At 35.6% G+C, this 21,122-nt stretch overlaps 1 protein-coding gene across 1 annotated transcript in view; it reads right to left on the reverse strand.

The window, feature by feature from the left end:
- The window catches only part of FAM168B (family with sequence similarity 168 member B), a 45,819-nt gene extending 25,021 nt beyond the window's left edge, over positions 1–20,798 (reverse strand). The window contains exons 1-3 of the mRNA XM_051985664.1: positions 20,383–20,798; positions 7,335–7,415; positions 1,037–1,120 (exon numbers count right to left, since the gene is read on the reverse strand). Of these exons, the coding sequence (XP_051841624.1) occupies positions 1,037–1,120; positions 7,335–7,404 (154 nt within the window). The 5' untranslated portion in view covers positions 7,405–7,415; positions 20,383–20,798. The remainder of the gene's footprint in view (positions 1–1,036; positions 1,121–7,334; positions 7,416–20,382) is intronic.
- Between the last annotated feature and the right edge of the window lie 324 nt (positions 20,799–21,122).

Consider the following 21,122-nt stretch of genomic DNA (forward strand, 5'->3'; position numbering starts at 1 on the left):
TGAAGATGTTTATTTTCTATCAAAATATGAATTTTAGTTCAATTAGAGGTTCAATAAATAGTAATGAAATCTTATGATTTATGAGGAGATAGAAATTTTCATAGAAGAGAGATTAGCCTGGATCTGAGTGCCCTGATGGATAGAGAAAATATGGATATCAGGGATGGGGGTGAAGGAAATGAAGGAAAGGAGAGAAGATAATCTTATCCATACCAATAATCAAGGAAGCAGCTGGAATGAGAATCAATCAGCTAACAAGCATGTGTAAAAGCATCTATTATCTATCTTTGCCAGGCATTGTGTTAAGTGATGTACAGATTTCAAGAAGCTTTTGTTATAACAGAGAAAATGTGTATACAACAAGGAAAATATGCTATTCAGGAATGCCTTTATGATTAAAATGCTATAACCCAAGAAGATATACAATGAACAAGTCTTCAGTTACAATGCAAATTTATTAAATCTGAAACATTTTTAAAGCAGAAAGAAGATATGGAAAACAAAATTTTATAACCTAAACCAACCTGTTTTTACAATAGAATACTCCAGATTACAAGATGATACACCAATCCATAAGTCAAAGGCCAACAGTTTATTCATGTAAATGTTACAATATTTCTATTTAGTTTTAATATTAGAGCAGCTGAGCCTGAAAAGTCAGGAAAACCAGAGTCCAAATCTGGCCTCAAACATTTACTAGCTTTGTGGCCCTGGGCAAGTTACGTATCCTCCATCTGTCTCAATTTCCTCAATTGTAAAATGAGGATAAAGATAGCATTTCTCAGGGTTGTTTAGATAAAATGAAGTACCTGATAAAGCATTCTACAAACCTAAGAAAGCACTATATATAAATGCTAACTAGCTGAAGTTGTTCCCAGTTACTAGGTTGAAGTTTAATATCAAGCCAACATTAGGAACACATGAATTCTAATTTTATATAGTAGTCTCTTAAAATTTCCCACTCTCCCAATTCTCTCTCTTAAGTTATGATACACATTATTTAAAATTGTTAACAACAATTCATCTGTAGGCATACCTGTTTGGAAAGTTGGATTTGCTCCAGGGTACATATTAGGGGAGTAGGCAGGAGCAGCCGCTGCATAGCCCATTGGGAAGCCAGCTGAGGGGGGAAAAAATTTCCAAGGTTATTCCACGATAATAGTTTTACAACTTGGATTGCCACATGTATTTAAATTCACATCCAAACTAACTGACTCATTTGTAAAGCAGCACAAATGTTAGCAATGTCTTCTGTTTGTTTGTTTTTTTTAATTGTAATGGGCCACGTTCAGAGAGATGTCTCTAAGTCCATGATTAAATACATATAACTTTTGAAGAAATAAGAGGTGACATGATATGAGGGGAAAGAGAGCTGGCTTTAAGGACAAAACCCTAAGTTTGGGTCCTGCTTCTACTATCTCATTAGCCATGTAACTTTGTGAAATTCATGTAACCTCCAGTATCCAGGCAAAATTTTTCTCAAAGACTTTAAGTGGCAAAGAAAAGACCCCAAATCCAGTTGACTGATGAAAACAAAACCACGATATTGAAGTCATCTCTTAAGATTAACAAACTTATGACAAATTGCTAGAATTTGATGGTTCAGCAAGTTTCAAATTTACATTCAGACAAATTTAACCAACACAACAAAACTGTGAAAGCCATTGTCAAATAACTAGATGAAATGAAGATGATTTCTGTATACAGCATCCTAATATCCCAATCAAAAAAATGAAAAATAGGATTACCTTTCAACTGACTTGAATTTAACAAACTCAATCAGATAAGTCCATATTATTTCCTAAAATATTAACAAGTTTTACATTTAATAATACAGTTTGGATTTTTACTGGAGATCAACAACAAATTTAAGGGTTTACAGTTTCTATAGTTCCCTCTTTCCTTTTTTAATAAGAACCATTTGTTAATCTCCAACCTTCAGGCAACTTTCCCTTTCTTCAGTTTCTCAAATTTTACAGCAGCCTTAAAATTCTTTGTTTCTTTCAGTTGAAAGATAATTAGACTTAACTCATTTTTTTTAGTTTATTCTGCTATTTCCAATTAGATCACTGGGCTTAATGAAGAAAATTCAATTTGAGTTTTAAATATTTACAAAGCACCTAGTTCATCTAAGACACCCCATAAGAAAATAGGTAGATCTAAATAGAAATGATACAATCCTTGACCTAAAGATTTATAGTAAAAAGATATAAAACATCAATAATCATGAGGGGATATTTCCACATTAGAAAGATGATTAAAGACAGGGACATTTATTATCTGTGTGACCTTAGTAAAGTCATTTTCCCTCTTTGGCCCTCGGTTTTGTAATCAGTAAAAGAGGGAGTAAAAGATAAAGTTCCTTGAAATCAATGATCCATACAATGAGAAGATGAGAATGAATGCTCAAAGACAGGAAAGGGAATGTCAAGTTCAGAAATCTTTTTTGGAAAGACTGTAGAACACATTAAAAAACACACTGTGAAACTACTAGAAAGATAAATCAAAACAAGTTTGTAGAGGACTCTGGATGCTCCCCAAAAGGAAGTTAGCCAGACAGAACAATTAGAAAGCTACTGTAATAATAGATGAAATATAGTAATTATAATAATTATCCAAAACCATATTGACACAGTGCTTAAAGTTACTTATTTTAAAACTAAACTATTCTTTGAGAAAGTACAAATGTTATTATCCCTGTTTTTCAGATGGAAAAACTGAGACTCAAAAAGATCATTCCCTCTATGATGATGTAGTTAGTTAAATTTCAGCTGGTGCCAGAACATGAACTCACTCTCTTAATTCTAACTAAGCCCAGTATTAATGTCTGATTTACAGCAGATGCAGCAGAAATGTAGCAAGATTTGGATTCGGAAAATTATTTCAGAGGATTCGGAATATTTCAGAGATCAATAGATATGGTGAACACCTGGGAAGGTAGGTAAATCCAGTGGATAGAGCACTGGGCCCATACAAGAATAGCTGAGTTCAAATTAAGCATCAGACAAATACTAACTGTTTGACCCTCGGACACCTTATGATGAATATTAAATAAAATGAAAATTAAATTAAAATGATTCTAAGTACTTATCATGGTTCCTGGCACAAAGTAGGTACTATATAAATCCTGGCAATTATTAGTATCAACCTCATCATCCTCATCATCACTATCACCATTCAACTGGATATGGGAAGATTTTTTTCAAGCTTAGATAAAAAGGGGAATGATGGAACTATTAACAGAAAGTGAAAGTAAAATAGCTAAATAGTTCTGTCTTCTTTTATCATCCTTTCATATTACATCATATGTCCCAACCAGTAAGCCTATCACTCCTTACTTTTCTTCTTGGTCCAAATATATAGTAAATTAAAAGTCCCATATATCATTTTTATATAGCTCCTGGTTTCTCAAAATAGCCCCCGCCTTAGTCTCTTATCAAGATTATACACAGTTGTAAAGTTGAAATTTCATTTTTTAGACTTTCATTCCTTAAGTTATAGTTCCCTCTAAAATCTCAAGCTATAAGATTTCTATATCTATATTTCTCCCTATTTTTTGGAATCCGTTTTAGTAAAGTCTAGTTACATATCTAAGTAAGTCTAACGTTCTCTTCCTTGGCTATTATGAACTCTAAACAGGGCACCTGCCAGTACTAACTACACATCACTAACCCAATTCCTCTTGAACACAATTAAATCTAAAATAACTTATTTCTTTGCCTTCTCTACCTTCTTGGAGATGGAAGATGCAATTAGAAAAGCTAACAATTTATCAGGTATTCTGCTTTAAGAAGAGTAAGATTTACAATAGGTCTATAAAAGAGTGAAGCTTTCTATTACTAAAATCTTGCCCCTGTGCCAGTTTGGTAATTTGCATTAGTATCAGTCATATTCCTATTTGTGAGGCAATTTATAATACAAATTCATGCAATAATATTGCTTCTGTTTCTTTCTTTTATCCTCACTCAAATGCTTTCCAAAATCTCCACACTTTCAGGATCCTTTTATATAGGGGAGGCAGGGTATTAGGGTGACAGTAACAGATAAGTTTGAAAGAGAGGTTTGGGAGGAAGTCAGTGAGGTTTGTTTTGGCCATCCTGATAGAATCTGACATGCCTAGGGGGTATCCAGTTCAAAATGTCCATACATAGTTGTTGATATGAGAAAGGAACCTAGGAAACAGTCTCAGTCTGAACATATGGATGTGCAGATGACCTAGACAGATAATAACTGAACCCATGGGTGCTGTATGAGATAAATAATTAAGAAAATAAAGAAAAAAGAAAAGGGCCCAGGACTAAGTCCTAGGGGACAACCACAGTTGGATAAGAATGACATGGATGAAGATCCAGCAAAAAAAGACCATAAAGCAGCAGCCGGATAGGTAGGAGAACCAAAATATAGTAGTATACCAAAAACTAAAAGAGAAAATATCCAAGGAGAAACGTGGTCAACAGCGTCAAATGTAACCCAACATTCCAGGGCATACTACATTTGGATTATCATTTTCTTATATATCTCTGTTAACATAGCCTAAGATTACACTGGCTTTCTTGAGTGTAGAATTAGAATGTTGATTCATATTAAACTAAGATACAGCTCTTTAGGGAAACTGTTATCTAGTCATCCAACCTCATCTTATTCTTGTGAAATTGATTTTTTTTTAAACTTATGAGTATTTATCACTATTAAACTTCATTTTATTCAATTTTGCCCAATGGTCTAGCCTGCCAAGATCTTTCTAAATAGTGGTTTTCATTTAGGGTGTTATCTCTTACTTCCTAGCTTTGTGTCATTTGCAAATATGACAATCATATCCATGACTACTTCCAAGTCAATGATAAAATCAAGGACACACAAAAAAAGTACAGATCCCTGGGTCATTTTCTTTCCATGTTGACAACAAATCATTTATGACTCCTCTTGTAACCAGCCATTCAATCAGTTCTGAATTCATCTAATTGAGATATAGTAGAAACCTCTACATATGGAGGCATATCTGGTTCCAAACATGAACTCTGCTATTTTTAAAAAGTTCAGCCTTAAAACAATTCTCTGAACATACTTCAGTTTCTTGACTTGCAACAAGAGATGAGTAAAAGGACCCCTGAAATCTCTTAACCTCTACATCTATAATTCTTTACTATCGTCTATAACACTTTTACCCATCTTTTCCATAAGAACAATATGAGATACTGTGTGTCATTAAAAATCTAGACTTGTCATACTTATTTTTCAGACCCACAAAATTTAGAAACAATGTCAAAAGAAAAAAAAAACTTAATTTGGTATAACTTCTTGAAGAAATTATGCTGTTATATGTTTCTTTTAAACAAGGTGCATCATTCTATTGCCAGAACCCAAGCCCATAACACAGTCTTAATAATATTTTATTTACCTTTTGAATTAACCTCAAGTTCACTTTGTTTTATTAGCCATCTTTTCTATGCTGGTATGAGAACATAAACCTTATTCCAGAGCTATTTTTACTTAAGACTTATTAGGCACCATACTTCAACAATACAGTTTCTGTGCTGCAACATATTCTCCATAATATCTAATTTTATTAATTTATCTAGATGCTTTTTTCTCTCCCTTTTAAAATTTACTTTAAAGTCTTCTTAAATCAAGATATCATTGGCCAAATACATTTTTCCCCAATCTCTGTAAGGTACATTCTATCTCTTGCCAGAATCCAATTACACTGACATGATAGGTTTTGATGCAGAAATTTCATGATGGTCTATCATACCATCTATGTAATCAGCTGTTCATTTCCTAAATTTTCCTGTATTTCCCAAACACTTGATCACCAAATCAAAGAGATGAAATCACCTGAGTCTGAATATGTTTCAGTTTCCTATTTAGAAGTTCCAAATTACTAATGATGTACTCCAAAGCTCTATAATCATTCTCTTCAACATCAATCATACAAATTTATCAACCACCAGTCTGATAAGCTTTAGCAAGGTCTCCATCATGTCTCAGATTTATAGGAAAGCAGTGCACCTCCAAATTTTCTAAGTCAAATCTATAAATTAGCACCTTTATACATCTCAAAAAAGGGCTATGAACTAACATGTTAACATCTTCCCCCCCACCCCCTTTAGGGAGTAAAAAGATGATTCTTCCCACTTGCCAATGCCTAAGAATCTTCATTAGAGATCCATGGTCTTATGATAGCACCTTCTCACTTTCAACAAGAGCTTCATGGTGGTTGTATAGCTCCTCTTTACAGTGTCAGCAGACACAAAGATAAATAGGGAGGAGTCTGGCAAAGTGGGGGAAGATAGAATAGGGTTAGAAATATGTGCAAATACCTTTAAGGCCCAAGAAATAGACAGCATATGTAAGGTTAAGGTGGAATGGAAGTAAGATTAAGGTACATATCATGGACAGCTAATATTAACAAATGATAATTTTCCAATGAGGATTTGGATATGGATTTAATTCCATGTGCTAGAAAACCAACTGATTGGGCCAAAGATAGTCAAGAAAATTTCTGGATTGTGTCAAAGGCAATTTTCTAAGTCACAAAGTACAAGATCATTTATGGCAAATGTACTTTTTAATTTAGTCCTTACCATTTAGAAAGAAAACAGCTGATTATCTAAAGACAGATAAATGCTAGTGAAAGAACTACAACAGGATACCAAGGATGGCCATCTTTCCAAAGAAGCTGAGCAATCAGTGAAACTGAGATTGAAGCAGAATTTAACAGTGCACTAATCAAAAAAAGAACCTAATGAAAAGAAAGTCTAAGAAACAAAAGAAACAAAGTAAGAATGGTTTTTACATAATCACTTTATAGGCACAGAAACAATCTCTAGTGCTTTCAAAAGACAGAAGGAATTAAAAAGAAACTAAACTGGTTAAGCAAAGTTACAAAGAAATTAAAGGCAAATGGGAAAGCCAACAAATGTGGAAAATAGGCCAGATTACTGTATATAAAGAACTATAATAAAGCAGGGAGAAGATCAAAAAAAAAAAAAAAAAGTTAAAGCAATAAATGAAAAACTATTTAAAAGCTCCCCAAACTCTTTCAATCTTAAAAAAAAAAAAAAAAAAAGATAGCTAGTGGGGAAAAAAAGGGCTGTTCCTTGTGGGGAGAAGAACTTGTTTATTGTTATAACCAATAAAGTTATTTGCTTTAAGCTTCTTAATAAACTTCTTAATTCTAATATCTGAATTAATGTTGAGAATTCTTTTCTCTCCCTTGTAGACTATAATAAAGATTAATGTTTGTAAATACATAGGCTTTACACTGTTCATCTATTTCTAAAACCACATTTTTAAAGTTCAATAACAACAAATAGTATTTTGCAATGACTTACCTGGATAACCAATTCCTTTGGCATTTGCATAGGGAACCCCTGAAGATCCAGGGCTATAAACAGGATTCATGATTTCAAGAACTGAAGAGAAAAGAAAATAAATTTCAGGTAACCCAGTTTCTCAGATTCTTCTACAGTTATTTTAAAATACTATTTAATATTTTATTTTTCCCCAGTTACTTGTAAAACGATTTTTATCATTTGTTTTTAAAACTAAGTTCAATGTGACCCTTTCCAACAAATGAGATGACAGATGCCAGTTCCAAAGATCTTGTGATGAAAAGAGCCATCTACATACACCCAGAGAGAGGACTGTGGAAACTGAGTGTGGATAACAACTCATTCTTACTCTTTGATGTTCATTTGCATTTTGTTTTCTTATTCTTTTTCTTTCCTTTTTGATCCGATTTTTCTTGTGCAACAAGAGAATTGTATAAATATGTTTATACGTAATGGATTTAACATATATTTTAACATGTATAACATATATTGGATTGCTTGCCACCTAGGAAAGGGGAGGGGAGAGGGGAAAATCTGAAACACAAGGCTATGCAAGGGACAATGTTTAAAAATTATCCATGCATATATTTTGAAAATAAAAAGCTTTAAAAAACAAAACAAAATTGAGTTCAAGATTATCTCCTTTTCTCCTTCTCACCTCCACCTTCTTTAAGAAGGCATGTGACAAATGTTTGTGGCAGCCCTCTTTGTAGTGGCCAGAAACTGGAAACTGAGTAGATGCCCATCAATTGGATAATGGCTGAATAAATCGTGGTATATGAATATTATGGAATATTATTGTTCAGTAAGAAATGACCAACAGGATGATTTCAGAAATGCCTGGAGAGACTTACATGAACTGATGCTGAGTGAAACGAGCAGGGCCAGGAGATCCTTATATACTTCAACAACAATACTATATGATAACCAATTCTGATGGACCTGGCCATCTTCAGCAATGAGATGAACCAAATCAGTTCCAATGGAGCAGTAATGAACTGAACCGCTACGCCCAGCGAAAGAACTTTGGGAAATGACTAAGAACCATTACATTGAATTCCCAATCAATATATTTTTGCTTGCCTGCATTTTGGATTTCCTTCACAGGCTTATTGTACAATATTTCAGAGTCTGATTCTTTTTTGTACAGCAAAATAACAGTTCAGTCATGTATACTTATTGTGTATCTAATTTATACTTTAATATATTTAACATCTACTGGTCATCCTGCCATCTAGGGGAGGGAGTGGGGGGAAGGAGGGGAAAAACTGCAACAAAAGATTTGGCAATTGTCAATGCTGTAAAATTACCTATACATATAACTTGTAAATAAAAAGCTATTTAAAAAAAAGGCATGTGAAGTTATGCAAAACAATCCATAAAAGTCATGTTGTGTAAAAAAAACAGTCTCATCCTACATCCCCCCCAAAACCTTCAAGAAAACTAGAATTAAGGTGAAAAAAATATGCTGCAATCTGTATTCAGAGATAATCAGTTCTTTCTCTGGGGATGGATAGCATTTTTCATCATAAGGTTCTTCAGAGTCACTGAGAATAGCAAAGTCATTCATAGTTGATCGTCTTGCAATCTTGCTGTTACTTTGTACACTATGGGTATATTTCTAAAGGGTCAATAGACTATGGGCTTATTCACAATTTAAAGATGAGCTGTACTATAAGGGTCTTCAGTATTATAGTGAACAAAGCAAATGATCAGTTGTTCTGTTTACCAAAGTGACTAATTTAGGAAATAAAACTGTAGCTTTGGTTTAGGAGAGATTTTTCTGGTTTCCTGGGCTACAGAGAATAATTTAAAATGTCAAAATGGTACTTAAAATGATTAAATAATAATGGCAATAAGAATTTGAAAGTAACACATAACCAATAATTCCACAGACAATTAGCAAGAACCATAGGCTAACCCATTCAACATTTTGCTCCAGAGACATTCAGTGGAGAGCAGAGATTTCTATCTGGAATCAATTTTCAAAGTTAGTGATTATAGCAAACAATTATTAAGCACTTTAAGGATTTGCAAAGTGTACATATAGTAACTCATTTAACCCTCACAACCCATACTATGAGAAAAGATATTACAATTATGTCCATTTTATAGATAAATCAAACTCAAAGGAGTTGAATGATTCGTCTGTGGTCACATAACTATTGAGACACATGACCAGAACATCCATATCACTTCTGAGTGTGAAATTCTTTCCAATATGCATCAATACATCTTGATTGTATTACTGAATACTCTGTGAACTGGTTATATCTATTAATCAGCAATAATAATAATCTACCATACAACTATCTGGTCATCATTATGTTACACAGGCTTTCTTGCCTCAAATTCTCCCCAAATGTCAATCCCATATTTTCAGCCATATATCCTACAAGCAAGCAAGCAAGCAAGAAAGCAAGAAAGAAAGAAAGAAAGATCTGCTAGTTCTGTGGAAGGCCATTTGATGGACTTGATGAAATTTTAAGAATTCTTAAATAATAGGAAGAAAAAATGACATTACACAATGATCACTATAATGTAAGAGGGGAAATGAAAGATTTTAGAATTCTATTACTGCAATAATCAATAGTGACTGATATTTAATTAAGTCTCCCATCTCTTCCCAGACATAAGGCAGAAGGTACTTATTTTTGGATTCTGCTAATGTCAAAAAAAAATCATTGTTTTGGTTTAATTTGCAGAACGAGAAAAAAGAAAAGAAGGAAAGAAGGAAGGGAAGTAAGAAAGAAAAAATGGAGGAAGGTAAGAAGGGATTATGTACTAAGCATTGTGCTAATTACTTTAAAAATATCTCATTTCATCTGCACATGCCCAGGAGGGAGATGCTATTATTATCACCATTTTACAATTCAGCAAACTGAGGCAGAGGTTAAGTGACTTATTTAGTCTTAATTAACTATTTGCTTCTGAAACCTATTTTGAACTCAAGTTTTCCTGATTCTAGACCCAAGCCTCTATCCATGTTACCATCTCACTGCACAAGAAAGCATAGTAAGTGCCTGTGAAGTTGGAAGACGATTTCAATAATTTTTTTTTTTTTTTAAGAAGACTGCTTTACAGGATGAATACAGAGAGGACTGGCGAGACTTACATGAACTGATGCTGAGTGAAATGAGCAGAACCAGGAGATCATTATATACCTCAACAACAATACTGTTTGAGGATGTAGTCTGATGGAAGTGGACCTCTTCGATAAAGAGAGGCTTAATTGATCAAAGAGGGACAGAAGCAGCTACACCCAGAGAAAGAACACTGGGAAATGAATATAAACTGCTTGCATTTTTGTTTTTCTTCCCGGGTTATTTATACCTTCTGAATTCAATTCTCCCTGTGCAACAAGAAAACTGTTCGGTTCTGCACACATATATTGTATCTAGGATATACTGCAACCCATTCAACATGTAAAGGACTCTTGCCATCTGGGGGAAGGGGTGGAGGGAGGCAGGGGAAAAATCGGAACAGAAGTGAATGCAAGGGATAATGCTGTAAAAAATTACCCTGGCATGTGTTCTATCAATAAAAAGTTATTTAAAAAAAAAAAAAAAAAAAAGACTGCTTTACCTGAAAAGAGTAATGAAAGCAAGAAAGGCCTAGTTCAATAATTCAGCTATGTCCAAGGCCCAGATAAAGAATAATTTTTTAAAAATAGTCTTTTTAAAAATTTTTTATAGTATTTTGTTTCCAATTACATGTAAAGGTAGTTTTCAACATTCCTTTTTATAAGATTCCAAATTTTTTTCTTCCTCTTTCCCTTATCTCCTCCCTCCTGAGGAGAGCAAGCAATCTGATATAGGTAATAAATATGATATCATTTTAAATATTTTCCCCTATTAGTCATGCTGTAAGAAAAAAAAAAAAAAAACAGAACAAAAGGAGAAAAACCACTAGAAAGAAAAAGCAAGCAAACAAAAAAAAGGCAAAAATAGTTTGCTTCAATGTACATTCAATCTCTACAATTCTCTCTCTGGATTCAGGTGGCATTTTCTATCCCAGGTCTACTGGAACTGTCTTGATGTATTGCTGTTATCACTGTATTGCTAAGAAGAGCTAAATTTATCACAGTTGATCATCACATAATCTTATTACTACTACTGCATGTGATGTTCTCCTGGTTCTGCTCCACTCAGTATCAATTCATGTGGAAGTTTTCCCAGGCTTTTCTAAATCAGCCTGCTCAATGGTTCTTATAGAATATATGTCATTTCTTTCATATACCATAACTTTTTCAGCCATTCCCCAATTGATGGGCACCCACTCAATTTCAATTCTTTGCTACCATAAAAAGAGCTGCTACAGATATTTTTTGCACATTTGGATCCTTTCCTCCTCTTTTATTATCTCTTTGGGATATATACTCAGTAGAAATACTGCTGGATCAAAGAGTATACACAATTTTATAGCCCTTTGAGCATAATTCCAAATTGCTCTCCAGAATGGTTGGTTCAGTTCACAACTCCATCAAAAATATATTAATGTTCTTTTTTCCACATGTTCTCCAATCTTTATCATTATCTTTTCCTATCATCTTAGCCAATCTAATAAGTGTGAGGTGGTACTTCAGAGCTGTTTTGATTTGTTTTTCTCTAATCAATAATGATTTAGGTTTTTTTTTTTCCCATGACTATAGATGGCTAATTATCTGTTTTCATGTGACTATAGATGGATTTAATTTCTTCATCTAAAAATTGTCTCTTCATATCCTTTGACCACTTATCAATTGGGAAATTACTTATATTCTTATAAATGACTCAGTTCTCTATATATTTTAGAAATGAGAAGACTGATTAGTTTAGACAGATCTTTGAAAGTCAGGCAAAAGAATTTCTATAGTATATTAGTCAGGATCATTGAAGGGTTTTAACAAAGGAATGTTAAAAAAAAATTTTCAGCATTTTTCTCCAGATAAGTGGAGAAAGCTTATTCTAAAATCACAGAAGCTAAGATGATATGATCAGATTGTTTGCTGTGCTGGAGAAGGGGAAAGTAAGGGAGAGAGAAAAAATTTGGAATTCAAAATTTTCTAAAAATTAATGTTGATATGCCTAAACGACTATCAAACTCGGCATATCCTTTGATCCAGCAGTGTATCTATGGAGCCTGTATCCCAAAGAGTATACAAAACAGAAAAAGATCCACATGTGCAAAAATGTTTATAGTGGCAAGAAACTGCAAACAGAATGGATGCCCATAGGTTGGGGAATAGCTGAATAAGTTATGGTATATGAATGTTATGGAATATTATTATTCTATAAGAAACCATCAGCAGCATGATTTCAGAGAGGTCTAGAGAGATATACATGAACAGATGCTGAGTGAAGTGAGTAAGAACCAAGAGAATACTGTACATGGCATCAAGAAGATTATATGATGGTCAATTCTGATGGATGTGGCCCTTTTCAACAGTGAGGTGATTCAGGCAAATTCCAACGTCTTGTGATAGAGCCAACTGCCCCCAGAGAGAAAACTGTGGGGACCAAGTATGGATCACAACTCGTATTTTCACTTTTTTTTTTTATTATTGTTTGCTTGAACTGTTTTCTCTCATTTTTTTTCCTTTTTGATCTGATTTTTCTTGTGCAGCATGGTAATTGTAGAAATATCCATAGAAGAATTGCATTTGTTTAACACATATTGGATTACCTGCCATCTAGGGAAGGAGGTAACGGGGAAAAGAAGGAAGAAAAAAAATTGGAACACGAGGCTTTGCAAGAATAAATATTGAAAACTATGTCTATGTTTTGAAAATAAAAATCTTTCTAAAAAATGAAGGTTGAAAACTATCTTTACATATAATTGGAAAAATAAAATACTATCAGATTATCGTAAACTAGAGCTCTGAGAATGACAATGAAGAGCAGAAACAAGAAATTTCATATGAAAAATATCAACAGGATTTAGTTACTATTTCAATATCGAGGATGAAGAATGAGCCAAACAAATGATTCCATACTTTTGAGCCCAAGTGACTAAGAAAATGATATTACGATAAAATAAATCAGAAGAGTAAATGGTTTTGAAGGAAAAACGTTTAGTTTGGCCTTCTACTCACTGAGTATGAGGTAGTGAGAGAGATGATTTTTTTATGTATCTCAGCTCTAAAGTTTTTATTGTATATTAAGAAGGACTTAATTAAAAAAAAAAAACTTTAAGATGGGATAACAGAAGAGAAATGGAAGGGGGGGAATCAGACTCAAAGATAAGACTTGAAAATTAGACTAGATTGCATTTAGAAAATTTTAAGGTAGAAACTTCTTGAAAGGGTTTTTATTGTACTCAGACATGTTAAATATAGCCTCAAATGAATGGCTAAGTAAAATATAATGAGTAATAGAGCTCTATAATTGCCCCCAACCAAGCAAATTAGTATTACAAGCCCAAGGCTTTAAAGAAATGAGGCAGAAAGCCAGTAACAATTTCCATTAGGTGATCTCCTAACCTTTTCAGTCCTTCCTTTTATAAGGAAGTAAATCTCTTTGAAGTACATCTTTTTTTTTTTAATTTTCAGATCCTTGCCACAATTATTTTCTAATACCACTAGCTTTTTCACAGAATTATGTGTTTTAAAGAAAATTGTAGAGAGACTGAACCACAAATACTCATTTATTTTATGATCACTCAGTAATATAAAGAAAACAAGGAGAAGGAAAAAGGCACATTTAGTTAGCACTGAAATGCCTTCCCCCCCTCCTAAAAAAGTGAAAATTTGGAATACCTGGAGAGCTTTAAGGTTTGATCTTATTGCCAAGCCTGACATCCTAAGTATTAAAATAAAAAATACCATACTTTTCTCTCATTAGAAAACAGATGAATAAAATAACTATAAGAGGTTCTTGTTGTTTTCAGTCCTCAAAATGTCTAACTAAGCTCTGAAAACAAACCTAGCACACTTCTGCACATCTCACAAAAAAGTCCACCATTAATAGTCTTTATGATTCCAATAATTGAGCTGAAGCCACACACTTGATCAAAATGTATAATTAACCCCTGACAATAACAGTAAATTTCTAAATCTAACAAGTAAGGAAGGAAATGAATTCTATTTTATGTGTTATGCAAGTATGTGGGAGCAAATGTATGTGCATGTTAACAGAATTAGTGAATACTTTATCCATTTTTGTTGTTCAGTCTTTTTATGTGAGTCTTCATTATGGTCTTTTCTTGGCATCTGTACTTGTATGGTTTACCATTTCCTTTTTCCAATTCATTTTATTGATGAGGAACTGAAGCAAACAGTGTTAAGTGACTTGCTTGGTCACACTGCAATTAAAATGTCTAAGGCTAGATGTGAACTACTGAAGATGATGCTACCTAGGTGCCCTACTTTCTCCAAAACCATTTTCTATTCTGTGTACATCAGTATCCAGTCATCACATACAAGTGATATAGGGCTAAGTTACAAGGCTAGCTCTGATTTTGGGCTATTCACTATTCAAAACTCAATAGAGGTGTTAGGTGTATAAAATTAGAAGTTAGGAATACACAGGAATATTTTCCCCCAATATCCTATCTCACTTTGTCAAATCTTTCCCAATTATATTTTAATCTGGTTTGGATCACACTGGAATATTAAGAGTGTTTCACACCTCTGCCCCAGAGAATCTGGAAGTTAAGTACCCAGGTTGAAAAAAGATACAATCATTCCATTCAACAGCTCAAATCCCTAGATAACATCCTTTTTATGGCTTTATAGGAGTCCATCTTTGGGCTCCTTTTCTCTAGCCTAGAATCAATTGCTAGAATTTCTAAAATTGATTTTTTTCTAGCCCACACAGGCTATTTACTCATATGAGGAACTCCTGATAGAGACATTTTCTCCCCTCCATCAACTCAACCTGGCAACTCAGCTGGAATTTAGTCACCTGGAATTTAAGAGATTAAAAAATTGACCAGTACTATAGCTACTATATGCCAGAAGAAGACTTCAACCCAGTCTTACGTGTCACATAACTTTTTAAAGGCTTTTAATTAGAAATAATTAATTTTATTATTATATTTTATTTTATACTTGTATTTTGCATGTACTTTATACTTGAGAAATTCTGCATTCACTTTTCAAAAAAAAAATTGCTCTTCTATTAAAAAGGAGACTGTGGTTTAAAAAAAAAAACACCTTTAATTACAAATGCAAACCACCATGACTAAAAAATTATTTTAAATGTATAATTTATGTAATATAAATATATTTTAAATATTCAATTATCCTATCATTACTAATCAGATGAAAAGGCCAGCTACTAGTTTACATTTTGAATTACATATTTAATCACATAGTACTGAGGAAATTTTTAATTTTAAGAACCTATGATCACCTGGTTCTATATCAAAACAATTATGTTCAAAAAGGTTCAATTTGCTGGTATTTCTCAAATCTGAAGTTTTTGCTTTGAAGTTTAACTCAACTGGAAGTAAAAGGTTATCACAAATAATATCACATTAATAAGAGTTAAAAATCAATACCTAATAATTTGACACTCTTTGGGAGGTCTGACTAAGCCACTATGTTCCTACCAGGTATAAAAAGGCAAAAATGCATAATATGCTTCCAAAAGCTCTGTTATCTATCAAGACTGTAAGTAGAAATAGTTAATCAAAAGATAGATAAAGGCTGAAACACTGTCTTGAGAAATCAGAATGTAAAAGTGTTATAGAATCAGACTACTTACACAATTAAGACTATCTAAGACTAAATAGTTAGATCTGTTTTATAGATGAAACCATCTCTACCAAAAAAGTTAAATGAAGGGGGCAGCTAGGTGGCACAGTGGATAGAACACTAGCCCTGAAGTCAGGAGGACCTGAGTTCAAATGTGGTCTCAGACACTTAAGTGTCTTCCAAGCTGTGACCCTAGGCAAGTCACTTAATTTTTTTTTTTTTTTTTTTTTTTTTTTTTTTTTGCTGAGGCAATTGGGGTTTAGTGAGTTACTCAAGATCATACAATTTCTTTTTTTTATGAGCAATTTTTTTTTATTAAAGCTTTTTATTTTTCAAAACATATGTGTGAACAATTCTTCAACATTAATCCTTGCAAAATTTTGTATTCCAATTTCCTCCCCTTCTCCCACGCCCTCTCCAGATGGCAAGTAGTCCAATATATGTTAAACATAGTAGAAATATGTTAAATCCAATATATGCATACATATTTATACAATTATCATGCTGCAGAAGAAAAAAATCAAGTCAAACCATTAAAAAGAAATGTTGAATGACTTGACTAGCCAAGGTAAACACACATAGGAGGAGCTTCAGAAGCAAGATTTGAACTTAGGCCTCTGACTAAAACTAGGACTTTTCCCACTAGTAATGTGGTAATATACTATAATTGATCACATTAAGAAAAGTGTTCTTTTATAAGTGTGAAGACTGATGAGATTTCAAACTAGAGAATCTCAACATGTGACTAATAAAAAAATGCATCTTAAAAACTATTACAATTACATGGATAGAAATGAGGATAAGTAAAACTTTCTGAAAATCCAATTCAAATCAAAAAGTTAAAGTGAAGTAAAATTAAAGTAATAATAGAAAAAAATGGCAAATATCCTAATATGGCTATTAGGGCAAATTAATGGTTTTGTGTACATCATTTTAACAATGTCTAGAATGCAAACATTCACACATATATGTAAGGCAACACAGTGTAATGAACAAAGAATTGGGAGTGAAAGTTGGGAAGACCTGAGTCAAGAGTTCTCCCTCTGACACATTCTAGGGACCCTGCATAAATCTCAATGCCCTCAGCAATCAGTTCAACACTCTAAAAATACAATTATAGCCAACAAATCACATGTATGACTATGTAAGGTAGCTTGGATGGAGCTAGTTAAAGTGACCTGGGGTAGAATTCTGTCTCATACACACTAAATGACCCTATGCTAGTCATTTAACCTTTTAGTGCCCTCAGAAATTTAACACTGTATCTTGCAGAAGTACCTCCAAACTGAAGTGTTAAGAGAAATTTCCTCCAAATTCCCTATGCCAATAAAATCAAAGATCTGATTAAAAAACAAATGCCTTTTTGGGAAAATCATCTCCTAGAAAACAAAGGAGTTTTTGTTTGTTTAGTTACATTTCCACATAAATAAATTCCAAAGTAACTTCCATGGAAAAAATATAAAGAGCTCAAGACAATTCCTAGAGGAAAAAATTCCCAGCTTAGCCACTATTGTCTACTTGTGTAATCAACATGTTTTTTTCATACATAAAATGAAGGGATTAACTTCTAAAACAGATTCTTTTCTGGGTCTCAGGGATGCCTTAGGCAGTCAAGTGAAACCTATAGACCTCTTCTTAGATATGATTGTTAAGGTATAAAATAAAAAAAACTTTAGATGACATGAGAAACCATTTATCTTGAAATGCAGTTATAAAAAATTTTTTAAAACTAATTCAACCAATTTTTAATGTTCTATGTAAATATTTGTTACATGTGTTTCTGATAGATGTCAGAAAACAAGAAAATTTTATTTCTCTAATATTACTTTATTTGCTGTTGACAATCTGTTTATTATCACTGAACAGAATAGTGCTGACCTAAACTTAAATCTTAGATGAGGAGTTAAAAGAATCTGGCTTGGAAAATAGTATATATTAAACAAGATAAAGTTGAAGACTCTTTGAGAAAATAAGAATCACTTAAAAGTACATCATTTTAAAAGATTTTGTATTCACTGCTTTTCACATCATTCTTCCATAATATTCACATCAGCTTTTAATATTCATGTAAGCAGCAAATGAAGGCAACTCATAAAAATACATCTATGCCTGATCTTAAGCATCTGTAGGTTTGCTTTAAAGAGTAGATTAGCCTGGGGAAACATCTTAAAATCATTATATGAAAGTTCACCTAGTCTGTGTTCTAAATTTTCTTATCTGAGCTGAAACAAACATCTCCTCTATCACCCTTTCAAAGCCAGAGGTAGACAAGGCTTTTTGCTGCTGTTCTCCAAAACTGAAGATCTCTTTTCTTAGCGGGAAAACTATCAAAATTTCATTATGAAGATTACATTCAAAAGACTCAAGAATCAAGAAAAATACTGCCCACAAGTATTCATTTTCCTAAATATTAAAAAAATGAAACTTGGCATTACCCAAGGATTTTTTAAAAACACTCAAAATGCCTTATTACTATACTGAATATTGAACTGCACTTAGAAATAAACCATCCTTATGTCACAGGCATCTCCAGAGCAAACATATTATTTGTAACCACTCACATCTATTTTTTAACTTCCCACAGTGCCTAATTCTCTGCCAGAAAAAAACTAACCATCCTAAACTTACTACCTACTTACCTGTAAAACATCTAATTTTCCAGATGCATGCTGTTCCTAATCAATAGGAACCTTTTAGTTTTTTTCTTCCACTAAAATTAATGTCTTTTTCTGGTTGAAAAAATTCTTTAAAATACATGCTGCTGGCCTGCCTCCTTCCTATCTTGTCTGCCTTTAATAGCCCACACATCCATAATCTCTATAACTGTCTGATCTTTTCCACACAAATCTAATAACAGAACCTAAGATACATTCAACATGTATTCTCTTAGTGATATATCTTTCAGACATATAACCAAAAAAAGTATTATGAAATGTAATTTTTTTTCCTACCAGAAACGATTTTTTTCTCAAATACTTTTCCAAATTGCTCAGATGCCTGGATGTCCCCTAAGGAGAATTTCCACTAATGGGCAGAAGAGGTAAACTAAAGATAAAGCTTTAGTTCCAAGTCTTTAATATACTTAATATATATCAGAGCTAAGTGAAAACCTGAAATGCCTTGTTCCCCTGGGCTACCCGACTCTGGGAGAAGTAAACAGATAGACAAGGAATAGTCTTTAAAGCTGGGGTCTCCCCTTTTGGTTGTTCCCTGAGCTCTCCAATCCTGAGGGATGGAGGAGTGGGTAGCAAGAAATCCAAAGTCCCAAACTTCCGGCCCGCACAATGCAAGGGAAGTTCACCTGGTTCCTCCTGCCAGTCTCCCTTTCTCTCCAACCCAAGAAAAGAATCCAGGAGCATCTCCCAATATATCCAATGGTTTGGAGCCCGGCATTTCTACCACGGAGTCTCAGTTGCTACCAATATCCCAGCAAAAAAAAAAAAAAAAAAAAAAGGTAAAGTACGTCGGTGTTTGCCGGGGGAAGTAGGGGGATAGGCGCGGGGGGAGAGGGGGAGGAGGGGGTAGGTAAGGTGGGCCCTTTCCCTTCCGGAACTAATCCCCTAGACGGGTTCAACACAACAAAGAGAAATTTTAAATCGCATTACCTGCATTGCATCAGCCAAAATCTCATTTAGGGCTTGAGAGAGAGGGAGAATTGGGGAAGAGATCGAATCGAATCCATCCCATCCACACCGCTCCTTCCTCTCTACCCCCACCTCCAAGCCACCTCCCCTGCAGATTCCGGAGAGAACGCACCCCCGAGTCAGAACACATTAATACCCCCGCACATATGCACACTTTAGAGAGTGGAGAGATCTGACAGTCAACACCTGCTCACCTACAGTCTAATTTTATACTATCTTTTGTCCCCCCCCCAAAAAAAAAAAAATTACGAGTGTTAAAGGCATGTCTTTCCCTAAAGTCCCCATCCCACACACATTTTACCTTAAAGCGTTCCCTCCTTCCCGACGGCCGGGGAGCAGGGGGGGAAGGGGGAGGAATAAAGGGGGTGCCTTTCAGCATCTTTCCCACACACACACACCTCCATTCACCTTATGCCTCCCCCGCCCCGACTCTGGAGACACATATCGAACCAGGGCCTCCGCCTCCTCTCCCGACAGCGATGGGGACAAGGCCTTTACCTACCCAGACAAACCAATCATCCCCTGTAGACACGGATGGAAAGGTAGCCGGCCTCAGCCCAAAGGATAAAGGCCGCAGGGGAGGAGCCGCGCCGCGGTTCGGGCCGCCGCCCCCCTCCCGGTGTCCCGGGCCCTTCAGGCGCCCAGGCCGCAGGCGGCATCCCTGGCCGGCCCCGTTATATCGCGGGCTGCATCCCCGGCCGGCCTCTCCCCGAGTTCCCTCACTCACCGAGCCGCGACGACGGGGGCAGGCGGGCTAGCTTGCTCGGGTGGCGGCTGCAGGGGCTCTCCCTGCTTCGGTCCCCCGGCAGCAGCCTCGGCGGCTGGGGCGCGGGCTCAGGCAGCGGCGGCGGCGGCGGCGGGGATTCGGCCTCGGTTCTCGGACGACGCTGGACGCTGGGGGTAAGGAGGCCCCGGAGGAGAGATGCGGCCGTCGCCGCCGCCGCCGCCGCCGCCGAAGGTGTTCCGGGCTCGGGGTGCTGATGCTGGGCTCCGGAGGCTAATCTTCGTCACGGCCGGCGCCTTCTCAGAAGCTGCTAGAGCTGCCCGGGCTGTGCGGCGATCCCTCTTTCCCACTGTCCCTCTGTCTGTCTGACGGTCTGCCTCTCCCCCTAGCTCAATCGCTCCCCTCCCGAATCTGCGCAGCAACCGGACACCGTCCCAACCTCACTTCCGCCCCAGATGGGAGGGAGAGAAGGAGAGAAAAGGGGAGGGGCGGAGGGGGAGAACAGAGTGACTCTGGCTCGCGCCAGACACCGCCCTCTCCTCTAGGCACGTGACCAAGGGCGCCCTCCCTCCCGGGGCCTCGGACGAACCTCCCGGGCAGCTCCCCTCCCCCTATGGAGCCTGCAGTCTCCTCCGCTGGGGTTCACTGCGAGCTTCCCGGTTGTGCCCGGCTCTATGCTAAGAGGGTTGGAGAGGGAGACCGTTGGCACAGCCGTGTTACTCTCTGCCTGTTGTTATTCGGCT

The sequence above is a fragment of the Antechinus flavipes genome, chromosome 3 (genome assembly GCF_016432865.1).
Source record: "Antechinus flavipes isolate AdamAnt ecotype Samford, QLD, Australia chromosome 3, AdamAnt_v2, whole genome shotgun sequence".
Classification (NCBI taxonomy): Eukaryota; Metazoa; Chordata; class Mammalia; order Dasyuromorphia; family Dasyuridae; genus Antechinus; species Antechinus flavipes.